This window comes from Aplidium turbinatum, chromosome 12 (genome assembly GCF_918807975.1).
Source record: "Aplidium turbinatum chromosome 12, kaAplTurb1.1, whole genome shotgun sequence".
Classification (NCBI taxonomy): Eukaryota; Metazoa; Chordata; class Ascidiacea; order Aplousobranchia; family Polyclinidae; genus Aplidium; species Aplidium turbinatum.
The window spans coordinates 10855477-10873758 of NC_137483.1; the positions used below are offsets into that span (position 1 = coordinate 10855477).

General features: G+C 36.8%; 1 protein-coding gene across 2 annotated transcripts; it reads right to left on the reverse strand.

The window, feature by feature from the left end:
* Positions 1 to 761: 761 nt before the first annotated feature.
* On the reverse strand, positions 762 to 18119 carry LOC145781062 (uncharacterized). Of its 2 annotated transcripts, XM_082592789.1 has the most exons (6): positions 17888 to 18119; positions 16379 to 16480; positions 5131 to 6130; positions 4738 to 4871; positions 3997 to 4095; positions 762 to 2577 (listed from the first exon to the last, which is right to left on the reverse strand). In XM_082592789.1, the coding sequence occupies exons 1-6, from the start codon at positions 18060 to 18062 to the stop codon at positions 2507 to 2509; spliced, it is 1581 nt and encodes a 526-aa protein (XP_082448915.1). In that variant the 5' UTR covers positions 18063 to 18119; the 3' UTR covers positions 762 to 2506. The 2 variants fall into 2 exon arrangements, with proteins under 2 accessions (XP_082448915.1, XP_082448916.1); XM_082592790.1 differs by lacking the exon at positions 762 to 2577 and having other exon boundaries at positions 3989 to 4095.
* Positions 18120 to 18282: the final 163 nt, after the last annotated feature.

Here is an 18282-nt window from a genome sequence, read left to right on the forward strand (position 1 = left end):
ACTTTGTGCTCCGTTAATCCACCGTTGAAACTATGCACGCCAAATTTTGTCGGGTAGATAAATAAACTGTGGTTGAGCGAGCGAGAAAATTTTACAAAAATGGAAAAAGATTATGATTAAATGTTACCGGTACATGTAAAATTACAACACGAAAAGCGCTGCACGAACTAAATATGAGCAGCCGGGGTTTGAGAAGCAGTAAATACTTCTGTGGCAGCTTTTCTATTTTTTAAACAGTCAAAAAATAAGTATTAGCGGTCTGTAGGTCAGCATTGTACAAATCACAAAAGCTTGATAATTGAGCATTACTTTGGTGTGCTTTTTGATTTCATTCATCCAGAAACTTAACTTTCAGGTATAAATTTTGGCCATGGGTAATATTATCCATATTTGGTTTCGTCTCCTCCAGTGAGGTTGGTCGATTCTTTCCCTGCAGCTATGGTCTTCACCATTTTTGTTACTTATATTTCATTATCTTTTTTCGTCATCAATCGCATTCTTCATTTGTTCGATTTGAACGTCACCGTTACCTAATCTCATCCACTTTCAAAGCCAATAATTTTCACAAAAAACTTCCTTATTCTTTTCTTTAGTAAATGTCCATAGCCTACCATCTAACTCATTTGTCCTTTATATATTTTGAAGTTTAAACTACAATATAGTGTTTCTTTACGTATCTAAAATATCCTCATGTTTTCCCTTCTTTTGTAACTTTGGTAAAACAACTCGACGAATATAAAACAAAACACACCAACTAGATCAAGAATTTTATTGAAATGGCAATTCTCGCTTCTTCGCCAGAAACGCAATATTAGTAAGAACATTCGAAAATGTACATGAAAACAAACCGACCAAAACCACTGTAACCTTTCTGAAAAATAAACTAAGTGTGCCACGTGCTGATAACCGAGGGATAGTCAGAGACGAAATGTGAGAGTGCTACACGCTTGGGAGCAGTGGCGTAGCCAGTAATTTTGAAAAGAGGGGGGTTTTGACGGCCGGCGGGCTCGTGTTTGCCTATGACGACACCCAGCGGCGGGGTCTGGGGGCGGAGGCCTCCCCCAGAAAAATTTGAAAAAATACTTTGAATTTGGTGCATTCTGGGAGCATTTTCAACAAAAATGTGGGTATGAATATTCCTGTAAAATGGTGCTGTCCGGTGGCATAGCAAAAAGATAAGTTCATGTTTTCTTCGGCATTTTTCGGAAATCAAGCTAAGTCTCCATGTTTTCTTGTTGCTAATTCCTGGCTGAGATAATTGATTGTTTGGTACTGGCAAAACTCGCTCTTTTAATACAGTTTCGTTTAAAATTAGGCAAACTTTGCTTTAGAGACATAAAGAGACTGAAAGCATCATTCTCAATATCGTGACGTCATACGCGTGCCAAAGGGGGAGGGGGGTTGAAATCCCTAATTGGCTACGCCACTGCTTAGGAGGCAAAGCACACTACTAAATACAAATATAGAAGCTATCGTTGTTTGTCAAATATGGCATTTTCTTAACAACATGTGGTTATAATGAGGGTCTAATATTTTAGATTGTCCTTCGGACAGCCCTGGAAACCATAGCTAAGCCATAGGCAGTCTATTCCTTAGTTTGCACATCAGTGACTTTAAGGCACTCTCAGCTCTACAGATTTGTCAACGTGATCACGTTGGATTGAACATGGACTTTCAGTCTGGACGATAGTGAACGACTAAGAACTCGAGAAAAAAAATCACATTATGTTATTTTACGCAATTACAATGCAATTGTGCAACATTCAATTTGCAAAAGCTTGTACTGATGAAATGATAAAGTGCACAATGTACTATGTGCTAAATGCAATTATAGTCTTTGAAACGAACGAAATACAGCATTATGAAATTAAAAAAAGATCAACGTTGTATAGCAATTACCCACTTTGCGCAACGAATTCAACCCAGGCACAATGAACAGAGGCAAAACATACTGTTACATCACAAGTCACCAATTGCTAAGCAAAACGCGCAAATTCTTCGTACTGTAAAAGGCGATAGCAATGAGCAACGTTTTTCTTGGAAGAAATCACTTCCTTGTTGCTGATATCAACGTAAACCCACCTAACAAAAATTGCCATATTTTACATAATTTTCACGTGTGGTGACGTTGAAACGATGAAAAAAGGGAAATTTTTGTTTGGTTAGAAACACTATAATACAATTATACCACAGGGTTGAGCATTACAACAGTATAAAAGCAAACTCTCTCCCGAAACTATATTATAATACAATTGTCGTTGAAAATAAAATTACTAAGCTTATACTAAAAAACGTAAGTTCAAAAAATCAAATTTGCAAAAGCTTTACATTAAAAAGAACAGCACAAAACATCAACAAAGTGTTTCAAAAACGCACCGAAGACTAAATGTTCCGAAGATACCACAAACACTTTCAAAAACTTGCTGAAACAAAACTGAAAAATGCTTGCACGGGTTCTACCTGCACCTAAACACCTCTAGGAAACAAATCACGATGAGTGGTGTTCTCAAGCTCGTAAACTGGGGGGGAAAGGAGGGGGCATTGAACTTGGAGGCGGACGGTATGGGATCCTTTCGTCTGCAAAAGAATATTTTTTTATAAAATATCGAAAAATCGAAAAGCTCAAGCAGTGAGTTTTTATTTTGTGGAATTTACCGCATGCTGCCCAACCAAAAAAGTTAACACTCTACCAAAAGTGAATGAAAATACGTGACATAATATTCAAAAGAGTCAGCTGAAAGATTGCTAAAACCAGGCAAGCTTAAAAATGTCATATTAGTAGCTAGATCAGATTAAATACTGTAACTATATAATATAGAATTCACAATACAGTAGAATTCGCCTATAACGGCTTCGTTTATAACGTCAATTCGCCTATTACGTCACATTTCGCTCGGTCCCGGCAGAATTCCTATCTTTTACATACATTGTAGTTCAGCTACAACAGCATCGCCTATAACGTCAATTCGCATGCAACAGCACCCTTTATTGGTCCCCAGATGTCTTTTCATCGTTTATAACGTCACTTTAAGCCATCACCTTCACCACGAACGGTCAGTCTTTTAATCCAGTTAGCGCTGCTGCTTGCAAAATGTCTTCCCTTTATTTCGCTACGTCGTTCTCAGCAGGGACTTTCTTTTAACTGAATTAACTTTTTCCCGCATGAAAAACTATCACATGTACAAAGCAGCTCTACAGCTGACCTAACAACTCAAAGCAACAGTTGTACAATGTACGTGCAGTAGGCTACTGTATAAACTAATTAACTTTTTTTTCCCCGCGTGAAAAACTATCACGTGTAAAATGCAGCTCTACAGCTGTGTCAAAACCGAAACAGCTCAAGATCAATGCCTTTTTTTGCGAATAAACAATGAACTTCTCTACTACTGTAGCCTATGTAACGAGCTGTAGGTCTATTGCGCAAATTTCCTGTACCTTTCGCTGTAGGTTTTTTTTTTAAAACAATTTCTTTGTTTACTGTATTTTCTGCGTGACTTTTGTCAGTTTAGTGGTACACAGTAACCCTGATTGGATTATACACCTCTTTCTTTAATCAAAAGACAGTTGTGGAATAGTTTGCGGTAGTTCGTCTATAACGTCAATTCGGCTATAACGTCAGTTTTTGCAAATCCCCCAGAGGTGCCGTTATAGACGAATTCTACTGTAATTCAAAAAATACGTTTTTGTGTAACACTGCATCTAAACGTGTGTAGTTACAGCATTACCTTATTAAGCCAAGTACATCATTACCTTAAATTAGTTTCATTCAATGCTAAACACACAACACCAAAGCAGAAAATGCAGTTTAATACTTTTAATTACAAATTTTATGTGTGACTGGGTTAGGTATCGAACCCACGTCTCAGGAAGCAAGCAGTCAATTCACTAAGCAGACACGTCGGTCAATCTCAAAGCAAGTTGAAAAAAATTCTCAAGTTGAAAAAAATTCTAAAAGTTGACGAGCAGTTTGCACTTCAAGCAACCTAACTTAGTTACCTCTTCTGGGGTTTTGGCTGGGGTAGGTCTTTGGGTAAGGCCTGAAGCTTTCCGGAGGGGGAAAATCCTTTCGAAATTGAAATCTGGCGTCAAAATCATCTGAAATAATAAAACTAGTCACAACCAGTACAAACTAGTTATACTGAAAACAAAATAACGACCTTGGCAGATAAAACTTCACTACTTTATTTCAGTTGTATCAAATCAACCAAAGATTAAAAAGACAGAATTTGGTGAACTGATTTGATTCCTATTTAACTGTATAGAATGCAAAACTAACTGGTAAACACAGCCCAGATAGCAAATCTGCCGTTTTTTACATTGATCATATCAATGTAAAACATGACAGATTTGCAGTCTGAAAGGATACACATCGTACTGTATTCAAATTGCACGTTGTGGATAGAACCTTACGACACTCAAATCTATGTATTATTTATGTTGATAAAACGCAAAACAGTTCATGGTTTAAAACTTTAAATAGTTAAAAAAAATCATCAGCACACCATACACGTTTTTCATTGCAAGCCTGATGTCTAAACAGTTTCCAAGAGTCACTAATTCTCACAAAACACCGTTCGCATCGGGTAAAAAGTAAAAGTGTAGTCATATGTCACAAAACGGGTAAACATTTATAGGTTCAGCTAGCTTCCCCGTCTTTCTGTTTATTCTAAATTCTCAACTACCGGGCTTAAGTCAGGACACAATAAAAAGTGAGTAGAAGTTGAACTAAAAACTAACCGTCGTCAAATGCGTTTGAAAACCGACTCATTGCTTGGTTTTGGAAGCCACTGCTGTTGCGGGCTGGAGGAGGAGGTGGGCCCATACGACCACCAACATCGTATCTTTGTGGAGGAGGAGGAGGTGGTTTGCTCCTACAAGATGTTATCAAGTTTGGTTATTGTGTTTTCAACTGGTCATCATCAACATCATGTTCCATTTCCGAGCCGAAGGTTGGCTGACATTTGCTTCCACACGTTTAAACCCTCATTACAAAATCGAAAATTTGAATTTTTATCATAGGCAGAAGATAGAGTTTAACAAAAATGTTTTCATGGTGACGAAACCAATAAAGTTGGAAAGATGACAAAAAAATTATCCCCAAAATGAGAAAAAAACGATCGCCATTCTCACCTTCCAAGACTTCCATAATTTAAAGGTCCTCTTCCTCTCGTTGGGGGAGGAGGAGGTGGGCCATTTCTTCCTTGATAATTGTGGGGGACTGTTGACATTTGTGGAGGGGGTGGTCTAAAACCTGATTGCGATGACGATCGAGGTCGAGCGTTCTGCTTTGGAGAACCCTGGTTGTTGTAGGACATTGTTCCATGACTTGACATTGAATCAGATACGTTCCTACTTGGCGGAGGAGGAGGATCGCGATCACGGAAGTGTGGATTACTCCCAAAAGTTGATGAACGTTCACCTCTAGATCCGTTGTTACTTGGATACGATGAAGGAGGTGGTGCGTTGCATTGTGATGAAAAGGAAGATGGTTTTACTCTTGATGAAGGGGGTGGAGGAGGTCCACTATTTCTTCCTCCTCCATAAGACGGAGATGGCCCACTTGAATGAAACGGAGAAGCGTTGTTCCTTGATGGATTCAAATTTGCTCGTCCTCTATCTTGTGATGAAGAAGAAAAATCATTGTTTCTTGATGAAGCGGGCAATGAAGGACCATTGCTTCTTTGTGATGGCGGTGGGCCGTAGTTTCTTCCAAAAGAAGGAGATGGAGGACTGTCGTTTCTTGATGGAGGAGGAGGAGGACCTCTGTTTCTTGGCGAAGGGGGTGGTGGAGGAGCATTGTTTCTTGAGGGGGGAGGTGGAAAACCGCTGTTTCTTGAAGGAAGATTATTGTGTCTTGATGAAGAGGGTGGTGGGGGTATGATACTGGCTCTTTGATGATTCTCAAACTGTCGCCCAGATGAATATCCAAACGTAGCTGGTTTCCGTGAAGATGAAGGCACATGCGGAGGAGAATTAGATGAATGGAAGTTATTATTCGGCGAGTCTCCATGATAATTTATAGCATGATCAGTATGGGAGCGATGTGAATTAGGGGTCGGTGGTCCATGAGGATAACTATTTCTAGCTCCACTCCGGTGGTTTTGTTGCCCAGGAGGAAACATAGCTTCACCTACCAAAACAATGATTAAACATTAGGTGGAGTGATAGCATAACGTAGAAGAAATAGTATATATCATATATATAACAAGTTGTTGTAATTCATCTTAAATAACATCCTGTGGTGTGTAAATACCACAGATTGTGCCAAATTTGTGAGTGGCAAAGTTTCTTGCTTGCTTCAACTTTTTGAAGCCAATGGGCCACAATACCGCAAATAAAAACTGCGCCGTGATTTGCAACTCTATCTCATAGTCATCATACCAATCCCTATTTCGTTTATATAACCTTTGCAGACGTAGAATCAATGTAAAAAAAACTGATCAACTAGTTCGGCTATTGTCATTTCATGTTTTTTTTAGTGTAATGTCCACAAACATTTTCCAATTTCAACAAATGGTTAACGTCAGAACAAAATCTGATTTGAATTTATTTAAGTACCGTAATAGAAAAGAACTCACGTGAATTGGCCTTATTATTAACGCCTAACTATTTGTGTACCTTTCACTATGCACTTGTCTTCAACACAGCACTTCAATCAAAAGATGTCTTTAAGAAAATAGTTAACAAATAAAATATAACCGTGTAATGTATTTGGTATTCCACATTCCACAAGGTAAAAACTACAGATTGATTAGACATTAAGAGCACAAAAGCAAATCTAGTTTTATTTTCAGTTTTATGTTCAGTTCAGTTTAGTGTTCAGTTATTTTCAGTTTTATATTTTCAGTTTAATACTTTGACAAAATTGACAATTTGACATGGTAGGTTTTGCAAGCCGAAAGTGTTTCGCTGCAATACAGTACACAAGCCACGAATCTGTTGCCGTTAAAGCTAATTGCCGATAAGACGAAACAGTTGAGGAACAACCGATTAGCTACTGAATTCTCATCATGGTGAGGTCACCTGGTCACTTTTCGGTTAGAGCTCGAAAATCAATTTCGGAATGATATTGAAATATGAATAGAGAATTGTTGCTGCGGATTCAAAGTGATATCAGTTTGCAATGCAGTGAAAACTGGGTTAAAACTAGAAACTGTTGAACAAACTAACAAAGTGCATTGAAACTTATAATTATTATAAAAAAAGCCACTAAACTACTTTAGCTTTAGTTGCAAATGACACTTCCTCAATATTACTGCAACTTTTGTATCTTATGAACATTACACACAGCCTCCTGCCTACAATAATGCAATTCACTGGCGATTATTTTCTGCTTAATATTCTGACATAGGCTACAGCTGCGTATCTTTTTTTGTTCTTTAAACGCAACATTTAATGACATTTAGTTTTAAACACAGTGACTAATGCCGTCTGAGCTGACGTTAGAGCACGAATGCAAAATAATGTTCAAGGAAATACTAACACCATTAAAACACGTAAAAATACTTCAAAAATCATAAAGCTAAAATAAGAAACATTCATCAACTGCTGATGGCAAAATATTTCAAATTAAAACCAATATAATGACTCATAAACAACATTAGTTTAAAATTTTTCGTGTTTCTGAATAAAATCAACTTGTAATAATCACGGAAGTGGTGAAACAGAGGTAGATAACCATAAGGTTGCAAGGGCAAATAGAGTAAGATGGTATTATGGGCATGGGTATGTGTATGTGCTATTGTGTTGTGCTAAGGAAGGAAGGTTTATTCGTAAGGCGTTGACTTTGAAGGTAAATGGGAAGAGAAAACAGGAAAGTCCAATAATAACATAATATGGGCAGATAAAGAATGAGGAAGACATGGTAGGACTGAAGAAAGCTACGATGGAAAAGAAGAGTAAAAACAATTTTCTTAACACAAAACAATCGGCCATTTTCAGTGCTGGGGACAATACCGAATTTGAATTATGAGACAAGCATCAGCTTCGACTTTTTATCGGTGACAGACTAAAATCGTTATGTATAGGCCTACTGGAGTCAAAGATACGTTCGCTACAACATTACAACGGGTATCACAAAATGGCACAAAGTGCGTTGTTCCTGGAAATGACTAAAACGGTCTTTTATACATCAATGTATGTAGCCTACACTGTACAATGTACATACAGTATAATTTTTTTGATTTTTTGTCACACTAGATGCCACAGAGCTGATTTTTTAAAGTCTAGAGTCTACCATAAAACATGTGTCCGAGACTGCCTTGCAGAGCGTTTGCCAGTTTTACTAAACTGTAACATTCAGTTCCTGCTATTTCGCCAACAAAAAATCCATTTTCAATACCTTAAGTTACTTACTTACCGCTTTGCTTAAAACATTATTAGCTGCTTTACTAAAAATCGAAAACAGATTGGTCCACTACACTTCAAGCCTTCAACTGTTAACGTAAAACATCATAAAGTCGTTGCAGCAATTATATCCATGATTAGGGTGCGCGAAAACGTAACAAGAGTGACGGTGACGCTATAGCAAAAATAATTCTCCGAATGAAGCCCGTTTTCATGGGTTGGAAACCTGATTCTTCTAAGAGGTCATTATAATTTGTGATACTGATATTTTTCCTATTGCAATGTTCTAGATTTTGCTTGGAAACTAAAATTTTTACAGCTATTTTGTTAATAGAATGCATATAGGAAAGAGCCATTCCGGTATCTTCACTTTGGCTTTGGGTACTGTGTACATATCTGAACAATGAACAGGGCCAGAACACTTTCAACTAGAGATGTACCGATACCAATATTTTGGCCGATACCGATATAACTTTTTTAGGCCGATACCGATACCGATATTTTGGCCGATACTTTAGTGTTACAAAAAGAAGCAATTTTGGTATTTGCAAGTAATTATATCAAATGCTAAGTTTTACCTTATTTGCATAAAACTATTAAAAAAAGCTTTTTTTAATAGTTTTATGCAAATAAGGTAAAACTTAAAGCACAAGAGCACAAGATCAAAAGTAAAACCACAAGATCTTGTGCTAAAACACAAGCGGTGGCACCACCGCGACTGACACAGTGACAAATTAGTCTAAAACCAAAAAATCCCCTAAATTTAAAATTAGTTGTGTTCAAGTTTAGCGCTTACAATAAATAAATTCCAAAATACGCCACAAAACCAACCAAATTTGGAAATTTATAGAGCAGCAAGGGGAACTTCAAATGGGCAACATTAGGGGCCAAAGGGGCATTATTACGTCATTATGAGTGACAATGGACGGATTTCGAAGTCCTTGGTACTTGAAGATTCAAGAATCCAATCCCAACTCAATGTTGTGTCATAATAGTAGGTTTTAGTAATGAAAGGCCACCGTGATTGAGAGCTGGGGTATAAGGGAAGAAACATTATATCATAATTGGGGTTTCTGAAAAATTAATAAAGAGTTTGCGCAAACTCTCCAAATAGGCAATCATAATTGATAATAAGATGTAAAATGTAAACCAAGTCATTTGTGTAGTCGTACAAAAACTATACGACAAGTAATGTGCAACCTAAGGGCGGTAGGCACTTTAACATACTGATATCCCATTGAATCATCAACCAATCAGAAGCTACGCTGTTCATGACGTCATCAAGGTTGCGTTTCTCGGAACAAAGGAAAAATGCAACTTCCCACCACTGCTATTGCTCTTGTTTGTTGTGTAATTACCAAAAAAAGTTTAAAGTAATAATCAACTCTCTGGCTGAATGCTGAAATAGCCACAATTGGACGGACAACCTAACATCTGATGGTTCGGGTTCGTTCAATTGGATATCAGTATGTCAAAGGTTCTACCCTTAAGGGCGCTTGTCGTTTGGTTGAGAAGCTTTTGCCAGGCCAAGACTACCAAGGTAGCAAAAATGTATAATTTTGCATCGTTTTTACGTTGCTAAACGTTTAAAAAAACATGTAACTTGGTTGTTTTTAGTAAGCTGGTTCTATCAGTTTGTGATTTAATTTCCACCTTTCGTTGTAATAAACTCATCAAGCTTAAACAATGTCAGAGTAGGCTAAGTAGGCTGCGCAACAAACTCCCACAGCCACAGTTATCCCCACTTGCTGCTGACAAGTCAAAGAACATCCATGTCTTTTGATGTTGCCTATTTGCGTTGCATTTTTGTGTTTTTTTTTGTATAGTGATACTTGCTCTTCGCTATTTCTGTTACGTTTAGATGATGTCACGTTATTATGCCGATTTCAGATATAATAATTTAATTCAGATAATATGAAACCAAGGAACTTTCAGAAATAATTAATTAAACTACCATTCAACGTTTTATAGGCAGAGAAAACTTTTTCTCGAACCGTAGAAAATTTCATTATCAGATCACCGCTTCAATGCGTGATGGAAATCTACAGATAAATCTGCATCAGGCATTGCAGAGTGCAAAAAACAGTGTTGCAGAACGCGTTTTCGAATATTAAATTCTCATCAGTGCAACTACGTTTATGAACGCAATAATGACGTTGTATGGATGAAAAACTTTTACAAGTTTCATACTCTGCTGAGAGTAAAAAAGAAACACAAATGATAAATATTGGAGAAATTGAGTCTCCTTACACAATTTAAGAATCGAACAACGCAAAACCGCTGAAACAAAATGTTTTGTTTAAGTGAAAGAATCACTCTAAGCAACCAATGTTAAAACTTGCGCGCAAGAAGTCATGGGAGTGTGACGTATCAAAAATTTAAACAGGTTGTTATTTTTCTACATCAATGTGACGTTAGTTACTACTATAAAAAATTTATATCTTTGCTTCTCTAGAAAATCCGCAGCAAAAGCCTTTTTTTTCCGTGTTTAGTATCGGCCACAGTATCGGCCAAATTTTGCCGATACCGATACCGATACTCAAAAAATGGCCGATATCACCGATACCGATATATCGGTACATCTCTACTTTCAACCTTGTGGTGCCAACTATTTGCTATTTGTACAATTTACATTTCTCGCCAACAAAACAAATAGACTGAACTAAAGTCAATACATCGAATCCTTCGGCACCCATGTGACACTGATGAAAAGTAAATAAGTGTTTCGAAAAAACAAAGCTTCAGATTTAATATTATAATGGCCAGGTCTATTATACAGGGTTTTTTTGGTTTTTTTTAAAAAAAGATGTAAAAAAGGTAGATTCATGCTTATTTCACCTCAAAACTACTTTTTACCAATGAAGTGCCTTTCACTCACAGTACATGCTTGCATAATTCAATAAAATAATGCACTATTACTAGAGCTGTTGCTGCTTGAATGTTGCATCATCCATTAATTTCAAGATCAAATTGGATGTTGTATCATCCACTGATTTCTATACCAAGTTGATGCTACCTTAGTAGAAATCACATTATTGCATTATTCGCTTTAGATTTGAAGGCAAGGAGCATTTATGCCATCATGTTTAAATATTTTTATCATTTATATAGTATATATAGTAGTATATAAACTACTAACTTATACAAAGTTAAAACCCAGGATTGTAAAAAATTGCTTAATGATAATGTATCGGCAAAATACAAAAAGGTGAATCCTGCTATCAGTGACACGATCAATACTGAGGCTAAAAAGATTGCCAAGGCGTTAAAGGTTGATGATCGGGTTGAAAAAGTATCAAGCAACCCAGCGTTTATTACGCTAAAAGATCATAAACCAAATTTTACATCGAACCCTAAATGCAGGTTGATTAACCCTTCCAAGTCCCAGATTGGCCGTATAAGTAAACAATACTTGGACTCTATTAACGTAACCATCCGTGATGCATCACGACTGAATCAATGGAAAAACACAGACTCTGTGTTATCCTGGTTTAAGGCTATTCCATCTAAACGTCAATGCACCTTTATGAAATTTGACATTGTTGATTTTTATCCATCCATTACGGAGGAACTTTTGTGTAAAGCAATTGAGTTTGCCAAACCATTTATGGATTTGGACGATCGTATCATACAAACAATATTCCATGCTAGGAAATCGTCGCTTTTTGATGGTGGTGAAACTTGGGCTAAGAAAGATGGTTTGTTTGACGTTACAATGGGCTCATTTGATGGTGCTGAGATTTGTGAGTTGGTCGGCTTGTTTCTTTTGAACGAACTTTCTGCTATTGTTGACAGAGACATGCTTGGCTTATATCGTGATGATGGTCTGGCTATTTTGCGTAATTTATCCGGCCCTAAGATTGATCGTTTGAGAAAGAATGTCATTCAATTATTTAAACAACATGGCTTAAATATTACTGTGGATACTGGTCTAATTGAAACTGATTTTCTTGACGTCACTTTGAATTTGCTATCTGGTAAATTCTGGCCTTATAGAAAACCCAATAATGATCCAATTTACATCCATGCCCAGTCCAATCACCCACCCAACATTAAGAGACAAATCCCGACTATGATTTCAAAGCGATTGTCCGCCACATCATTTGGCCAAAATGAATTTGATAAGACCGCATCTGTTTATAACGATGCCCTTTTGAAAAGTGGTTTTGCGGAGAGAGTTTGCTACAACCCTGCTAATAACTTACGAACATCTAGGAAAAGGAGCCGGAAAATTTTATGGTTTAACCCTCCTTTCAGCTTGCAGGTTGATAGCAATATTGGTAAGGAATTTTTCAAACTTGTTTCCATACACTTTCCACCCCATCATAGATTGCACAAAATATTCAACCGTAATACTATTAAGCTGAGCTACAGTTGTACTCCGAATGTTGCAAGCGTCATATCCTCCCACAATAAAGCAATATTGCAGGCTGATAATATACCATCGCAGTCTGGTTGCAATTGTAGGGTGAGGCCAGAATGTCCTTTGAATGGGTAATGCTTGCAGAAGGCCATTGTTTACAAAGCTACCATTGATAACAGCCCGAAGGTTCTTAATTACATTGGTTGTTGCAAAACTACTTTTAAAAAACGTTTTTCCAACCATAAATGTACCTTCATGAATAGGTCTAAACGAAACAGTACCGAACTATCTAAGGCAGTTTGGGACCTTAAGGACAAGGGTGTTGATCCTAAAATAACTTGGTCCATCCACAGCTGTGCTCGGCCTTATAGTGGTGGTGGTCGTAACAATTGTGGCCTATGTTTGGCTGAAAAGCTGGCCATTCTGAAGGCTGATAGTGGCCACCTTTTGAACAAGCGTTCGGAACTGGTCGGCAAATGTCGTCATAGAAACAAATTTAAACTCAAGTACTTCAAAATAAAATAAATTCCTTTTGATTTTCACAGGTTTTTAAAATTTCATTTGATTTTTACAGGCTATAAATCTCATTTAATTTTTACAGGTTTATAAACAGATTTTATTTCATTTGTTCAGGACACTACAGGTTACATCATCACAATTCCTTGGGATTTTTACAGGTTATAATTTTGAAAAAATTGAATTTCATTTCATTTTTACAGGTTGTAAATCTCATTTAATTTTTACAGGTTTAAAAACAATTTTTGTTCATTCTGTTCAGATTACTACAGGATGCGCCGATCATAACAAGCATTTTGCTTCTTTGTGATGTCATAGATGTTGCCATCATGTTGCTTGGTTTCCATTGGGACAAATTGATTGAAACTTTATCGTGGCGGATGGAGGCTGTCCTTAGTAATTCTGGAGTTTTTTTCTGCAGATTGGATTACGGTTATAATATTTAATATCTTTTCAGGAATTCAGGTTTAGAGGTTTTTTTTGCAGATTAAATTACAGTTGTAATATTTAATATCTCCTCAGGAAGTACAGGTTTAGAGATTTTTTTTTGCAGATTAAATTACAGTTGTAATATTTAATATCTTTTCAGAATTATCGATTCTTTACTGTTTACATGTTTTTACAGACCTTCTGATGATCCGTTAGGTGAAACAATTTGTAAAGGCTTCAGATAGTAATAACTACATTTGATTTAGTAGTATATATCAATATATAGTAATGGATGAGCGATTGCGTGGCCATTTAGGCAAATGCTCTGAAACAGCCATGCGTTAGAATCATAGGCGCCTAACTATTTTTTTGGCCGTGGGGGCGAAAGCGTGTTTCATCAGCAGCAACGTATTTTCAGCAAAATGTCACGCAGATGGATGACGTAATTGTGTCGTCACACTAGGATTGCTTTTATAATTGCCACACTCAGAGTTATCGCTACGTTCGACCTACCGTTAATTCTTATAAACAAAACTCGACAAAAACACATGCCATGCGTCTGCGTTGGCTAGCGGTTGATGGACTGCGACTCTTCAAGCTAAGCACAGCATAAAGTTTAGCAACAAACTAGATTCATTAGCATGAAACAAGAGACGAAAAGGTTTACTAAAAGGTATACTGTAAATGGAATGAAAATGCTAACTTGATTATACGCTTGAAAATATACCTGTTGAAAGCAAAATCATTCATGTTTACATCAATTCAACAGCATGTCACCTTGAATAAATTTAAAAGTTGCTGACATCCGTAAACAGCCCTTGAAAAATAGTTACAGAGAGACGTTTGATTAAGTTTTCGACTTGACATTGCTCCCTTTTCACTACAATATCGCTGACCAGCTTTCAAGTTTCAATTCGCTGTAATACGCCCGTTTTCGTGTTGCAGATGAAACAAAAGATGCGCATATTCCCCGCCTTTGATCTGGTTTCCATGGCAACGGTCGTGTGTGTGTCATGCAGTTTGCGCGAGTCCGTTGTTGTGTTGATTATGCCGCGTGTGCGCAATTCGGTTTGTACTAGCCCTTGTTACGTTGGTTAGTGGTAAATTCAAGTTCATTTTCACAGCAAGCGCTTCACTGCCGCGACAATTCTCTGCAGAGGATTCGACTTTCGAAAGCGACATTGAGTCTGTTTGCAAGCGCATTAAGCTAAACACATGCTGCGTCAACGTAGCAAATTATGTTGTTTTTGGGTGCATTCAACATCTGATGACATTGAATCGACGCAAAATGGTAGATTTTTGCTATGTCTCAGGCAGCAAAATCAGTCATTTTTACATTGATTCAACGTCTGCAGACGTTAAATCAATGTAAAAATGACAGATTTTTTTGTCTGGGGTGGGATTGTAGCATCGCTACTCGTTCTAGTGATTCTTTATCGCGAAACTGTTGCGGTTTGCATTTAAAAATGTTTTCCTGCTGCCGATCGCTAGTTCATCTATTGTTTTATGTATCAATGCAGCATAAAAAGTTGCTCCCACGCAGAAATATGCGTGGGGGCCTGGCCCCCACGGCTTAGGCGCCTATGGTTAGAATCCAGAATCTGTAATTGGTAAATAGCCTACTTTTTAAAAATAGCCTCCTAAATTGCATTTTACATCATATATACAGACTACAGTAGAGGGGTCTGCTACTATTCGGCGAGTCCAATTCGGCAATTTTATGAATTTTTTTTTAAATTATTGGGTACCGTAGCCTAATTATCATTGCCGCTTTTACATCGTTTTAATGTCGCGAAACGTTGAAATAAGATCTTAACCCTAACCTCTAACCCCAACCCTTACCTCTAACCCCAACCCCTAAAACGGCAATGATAATTAGGCTACGGTACCCGATAATTTTTTAAAAAAAATCACTGAATAGGGAACTCGCCGAAAAGGGCTCTCGCCGAATCGGACTAGCCGAATTGGACTCGTCGAATCGAACTTCCCGAAACGGGCCATTCCGACAGTAGAGTAGTACTTTCACCAGTTTAACTGTAAGGCCTTCTGGCATAAATGAGTTTTAGTGCAGTATACACAAAGTGGCATTACTTGATTTTTGTGTACTGTACAATATCCACTGCGTTTTCAGTTTATTCTTGGAAATTTACTTCACAATCACATCCTTAAGTCCTAATTTAAAGTTTGTTTTAAGTGCCTTGTAGTGTTTTTGTTCATTTTTTTAAATTTTTAATAAAAACTGCACAAATATGATGCTCTGGGTTTTTTTATGGGTTTTTTTGGGTTTTTTTAAGTGGGTTTTTTTAAAAAAACCCACCCGGGTTTTTTTGGGTCGGGTAAAATACCGACAACCCTGCTATTATAGCAAGAACTTATAAGGCATTTTGTAGCTAAATTATGGGACAAATTTTGGCTTAGTCGTGCAATGTGCATATCATAAACGTCTGTGGATTGAATGAAAGTTGGTCAGAAATTTTTGTTGATTAAACGCATAGCCTACTGAACATTTTTGGAGGCTCTCTTTTTGTTGTTGTGCAATACGAAAACTGAAATGGTGCTACTGACAACTATCATATAATACATTATACTATTTTTGCTTTTCCAACATACATAGTATAACAATTATTCTTTTCAAGCAAATATTATATCATAACAGCAGGATTAATTGCAATCTACATATTAATAGTGTAGTTTAAATTGATGTCGCAGGTTCATCAATCTCACCTGGTTGCCCACTTGTCTTGCGAAGTTGAGGTATTCCTCCAGAAAACAATCCTCCTAGTCCCCCTCCAGAGCTAGCGTTACCACTACCACTAGTTTTAGAAGCTAAAATAGAAACATACATATGATAGTATTGCAATTAAATCATGGAGTTAGGTGGTATGATGTTGTAAGAAGGCTTCCAGAAATATATGAAAAACAAAAGTGCATGCAAATGATACTCGAAGCTACTTGGAATTTGACCATTTTTTATGACAACCTCCTAAGATTATGCTTGGCAATGACCACAACAAGTGATAATTTCTTTTAAATAAAATTCACAATAAAATAATGTCATTGAGGTTTAAAAAAAAAAGATTGAACACCAAGTCATTGCAGAAAATGATGTTATATGTATGTTTAATGTCTAATCAACTAAAAGTACTGCTACTGATAGTCCAAAGTCCATCCAATTCAACTACTGGTTCAGTATTTGTCTTTTAATTAACTTAGTTTGTATATGGTTGATTGGTTGTACAATGTACATCTATATTATATAGACTATCTTAGATCAATTAAAAGAATAATTATTCATATTTTGCTGCAATGAAACAGTAGTTTGATGATTATAATTTTCATTTGGGGCTCTGGGGTCAAGGGTCTACAGTACACTTTTACCTCCTTCCAATATTTTTCAAACTAAACCACAAGCCTACTAGAGAGCAATGAGTCTTTGGTCGCATCTTGGTCTTAATGAAAATGAATAAGAAAGTGTTGATTTTTCGTGGACTGTTAAATTTCCAACTACTGATGCGGTGTCTCCTCTAATGCTGCTATAGCCTATTTTATGCATAGAAAATTGCAGCATTGTTTTCATAAAAATAATGGGCATGAGTTATTAAAAACAAAACTTGTTTCGATTGATAATGGAATCCTTATCCTTAGATTGAGAAAGCTTCTTTGCGAGCTTAATCTTAGCAGTTTCCCATACTTGTAGACCTTGAATAAACTGAGTTTGACAGAGTGAAGTTTCTGATTGCATTGTTAAAAGAATTATTGTCTGTGAAATATTTAATCTACTGTACAAGGTGCAGCTGAACGAATAGCCATCCTTGCAATGTGTTGCTCAATGCTCATGTGCACACTCCAAGACATCGAATCAGTGCTGCTTGATCTAGAAGTTTCTTTGTTGGTAAAGTCGGACACTGAACCAACTGAGCTATCAGGGCGGGATATTACTTGGAGCATAATTTTGTGTCGTGTGTGCTCATTAAGTGATTTTATTATGAAATCTAACATTTCTATCAATGACTAATTCATGGTTGACGAGTGACAACATCATGATTTGCAGTACTGCAACATAATTACATTAATGAATTACTCCAAACAGCAAACCAGCTTGGAAAACAGAGGATAGACTACATCAACTATGACAAATCCTTTGCATAAATAGGCTAATTAAATGAAAAATAGCAACATAAAAAGCATTTCTAAATTAGCCTTGTACAGCAAAATATTGTTTACATACTGTACCTGCCAAGAGCGGACCACTTCGATCATTTGTTTGAGTTTTCTTTAGCTTTGCTCCTTTAAATTTTGTGATGTCACTCAACAATGCATTTCTGTCTTTTGCATCATTTTTGCCAAGTTTTGGTGGCTGTGATATTGGAATAGATGCAGGTGGTGGAGGGGGCGGAGGTGGCGGCATTTCAACAATCTGTCTTATATAAACAGCAAAATATGTTCTAAAAATATCATTTCCTTATGTTCTAAATACTGATAGCATTTTAATGGTTTTGAACATTAAAAAATACTCAAGAAATAAAGTCACATGTGCAATGTGCAGGAAATACTTATATCTTGTATTCAAATTCACAGAGTTGATCTCTAAATGGTCAAAACTGGTTTTGACCACTAAGCAGTTTAAA

Bases quoted from the DNA above. Each gene is read 5' to 3' on its own strand.
- LOC145781062 (XM_082592789.1), bottom strand. From the start codon at position 18,062: ATGCCGCCACCTCCGCCCCCTCCACCACCTGCATCTATTCCAATATCA. The intron at 16,481-17,887 runs GTACAGTATGTA...TTTCTATTTTAG, and splicing joins AAGTGGTCCGCTCTTGGCAG to CTTCTAAAACTAGTGGTAGT. The intron at 2,578-3,996 runs GTAACTAAGTTA...ATTCTTTTGCAG, and splicing joins CAGCCAAAACCCCAGAAGAG to ACGAAAGGATCCCATACCGT.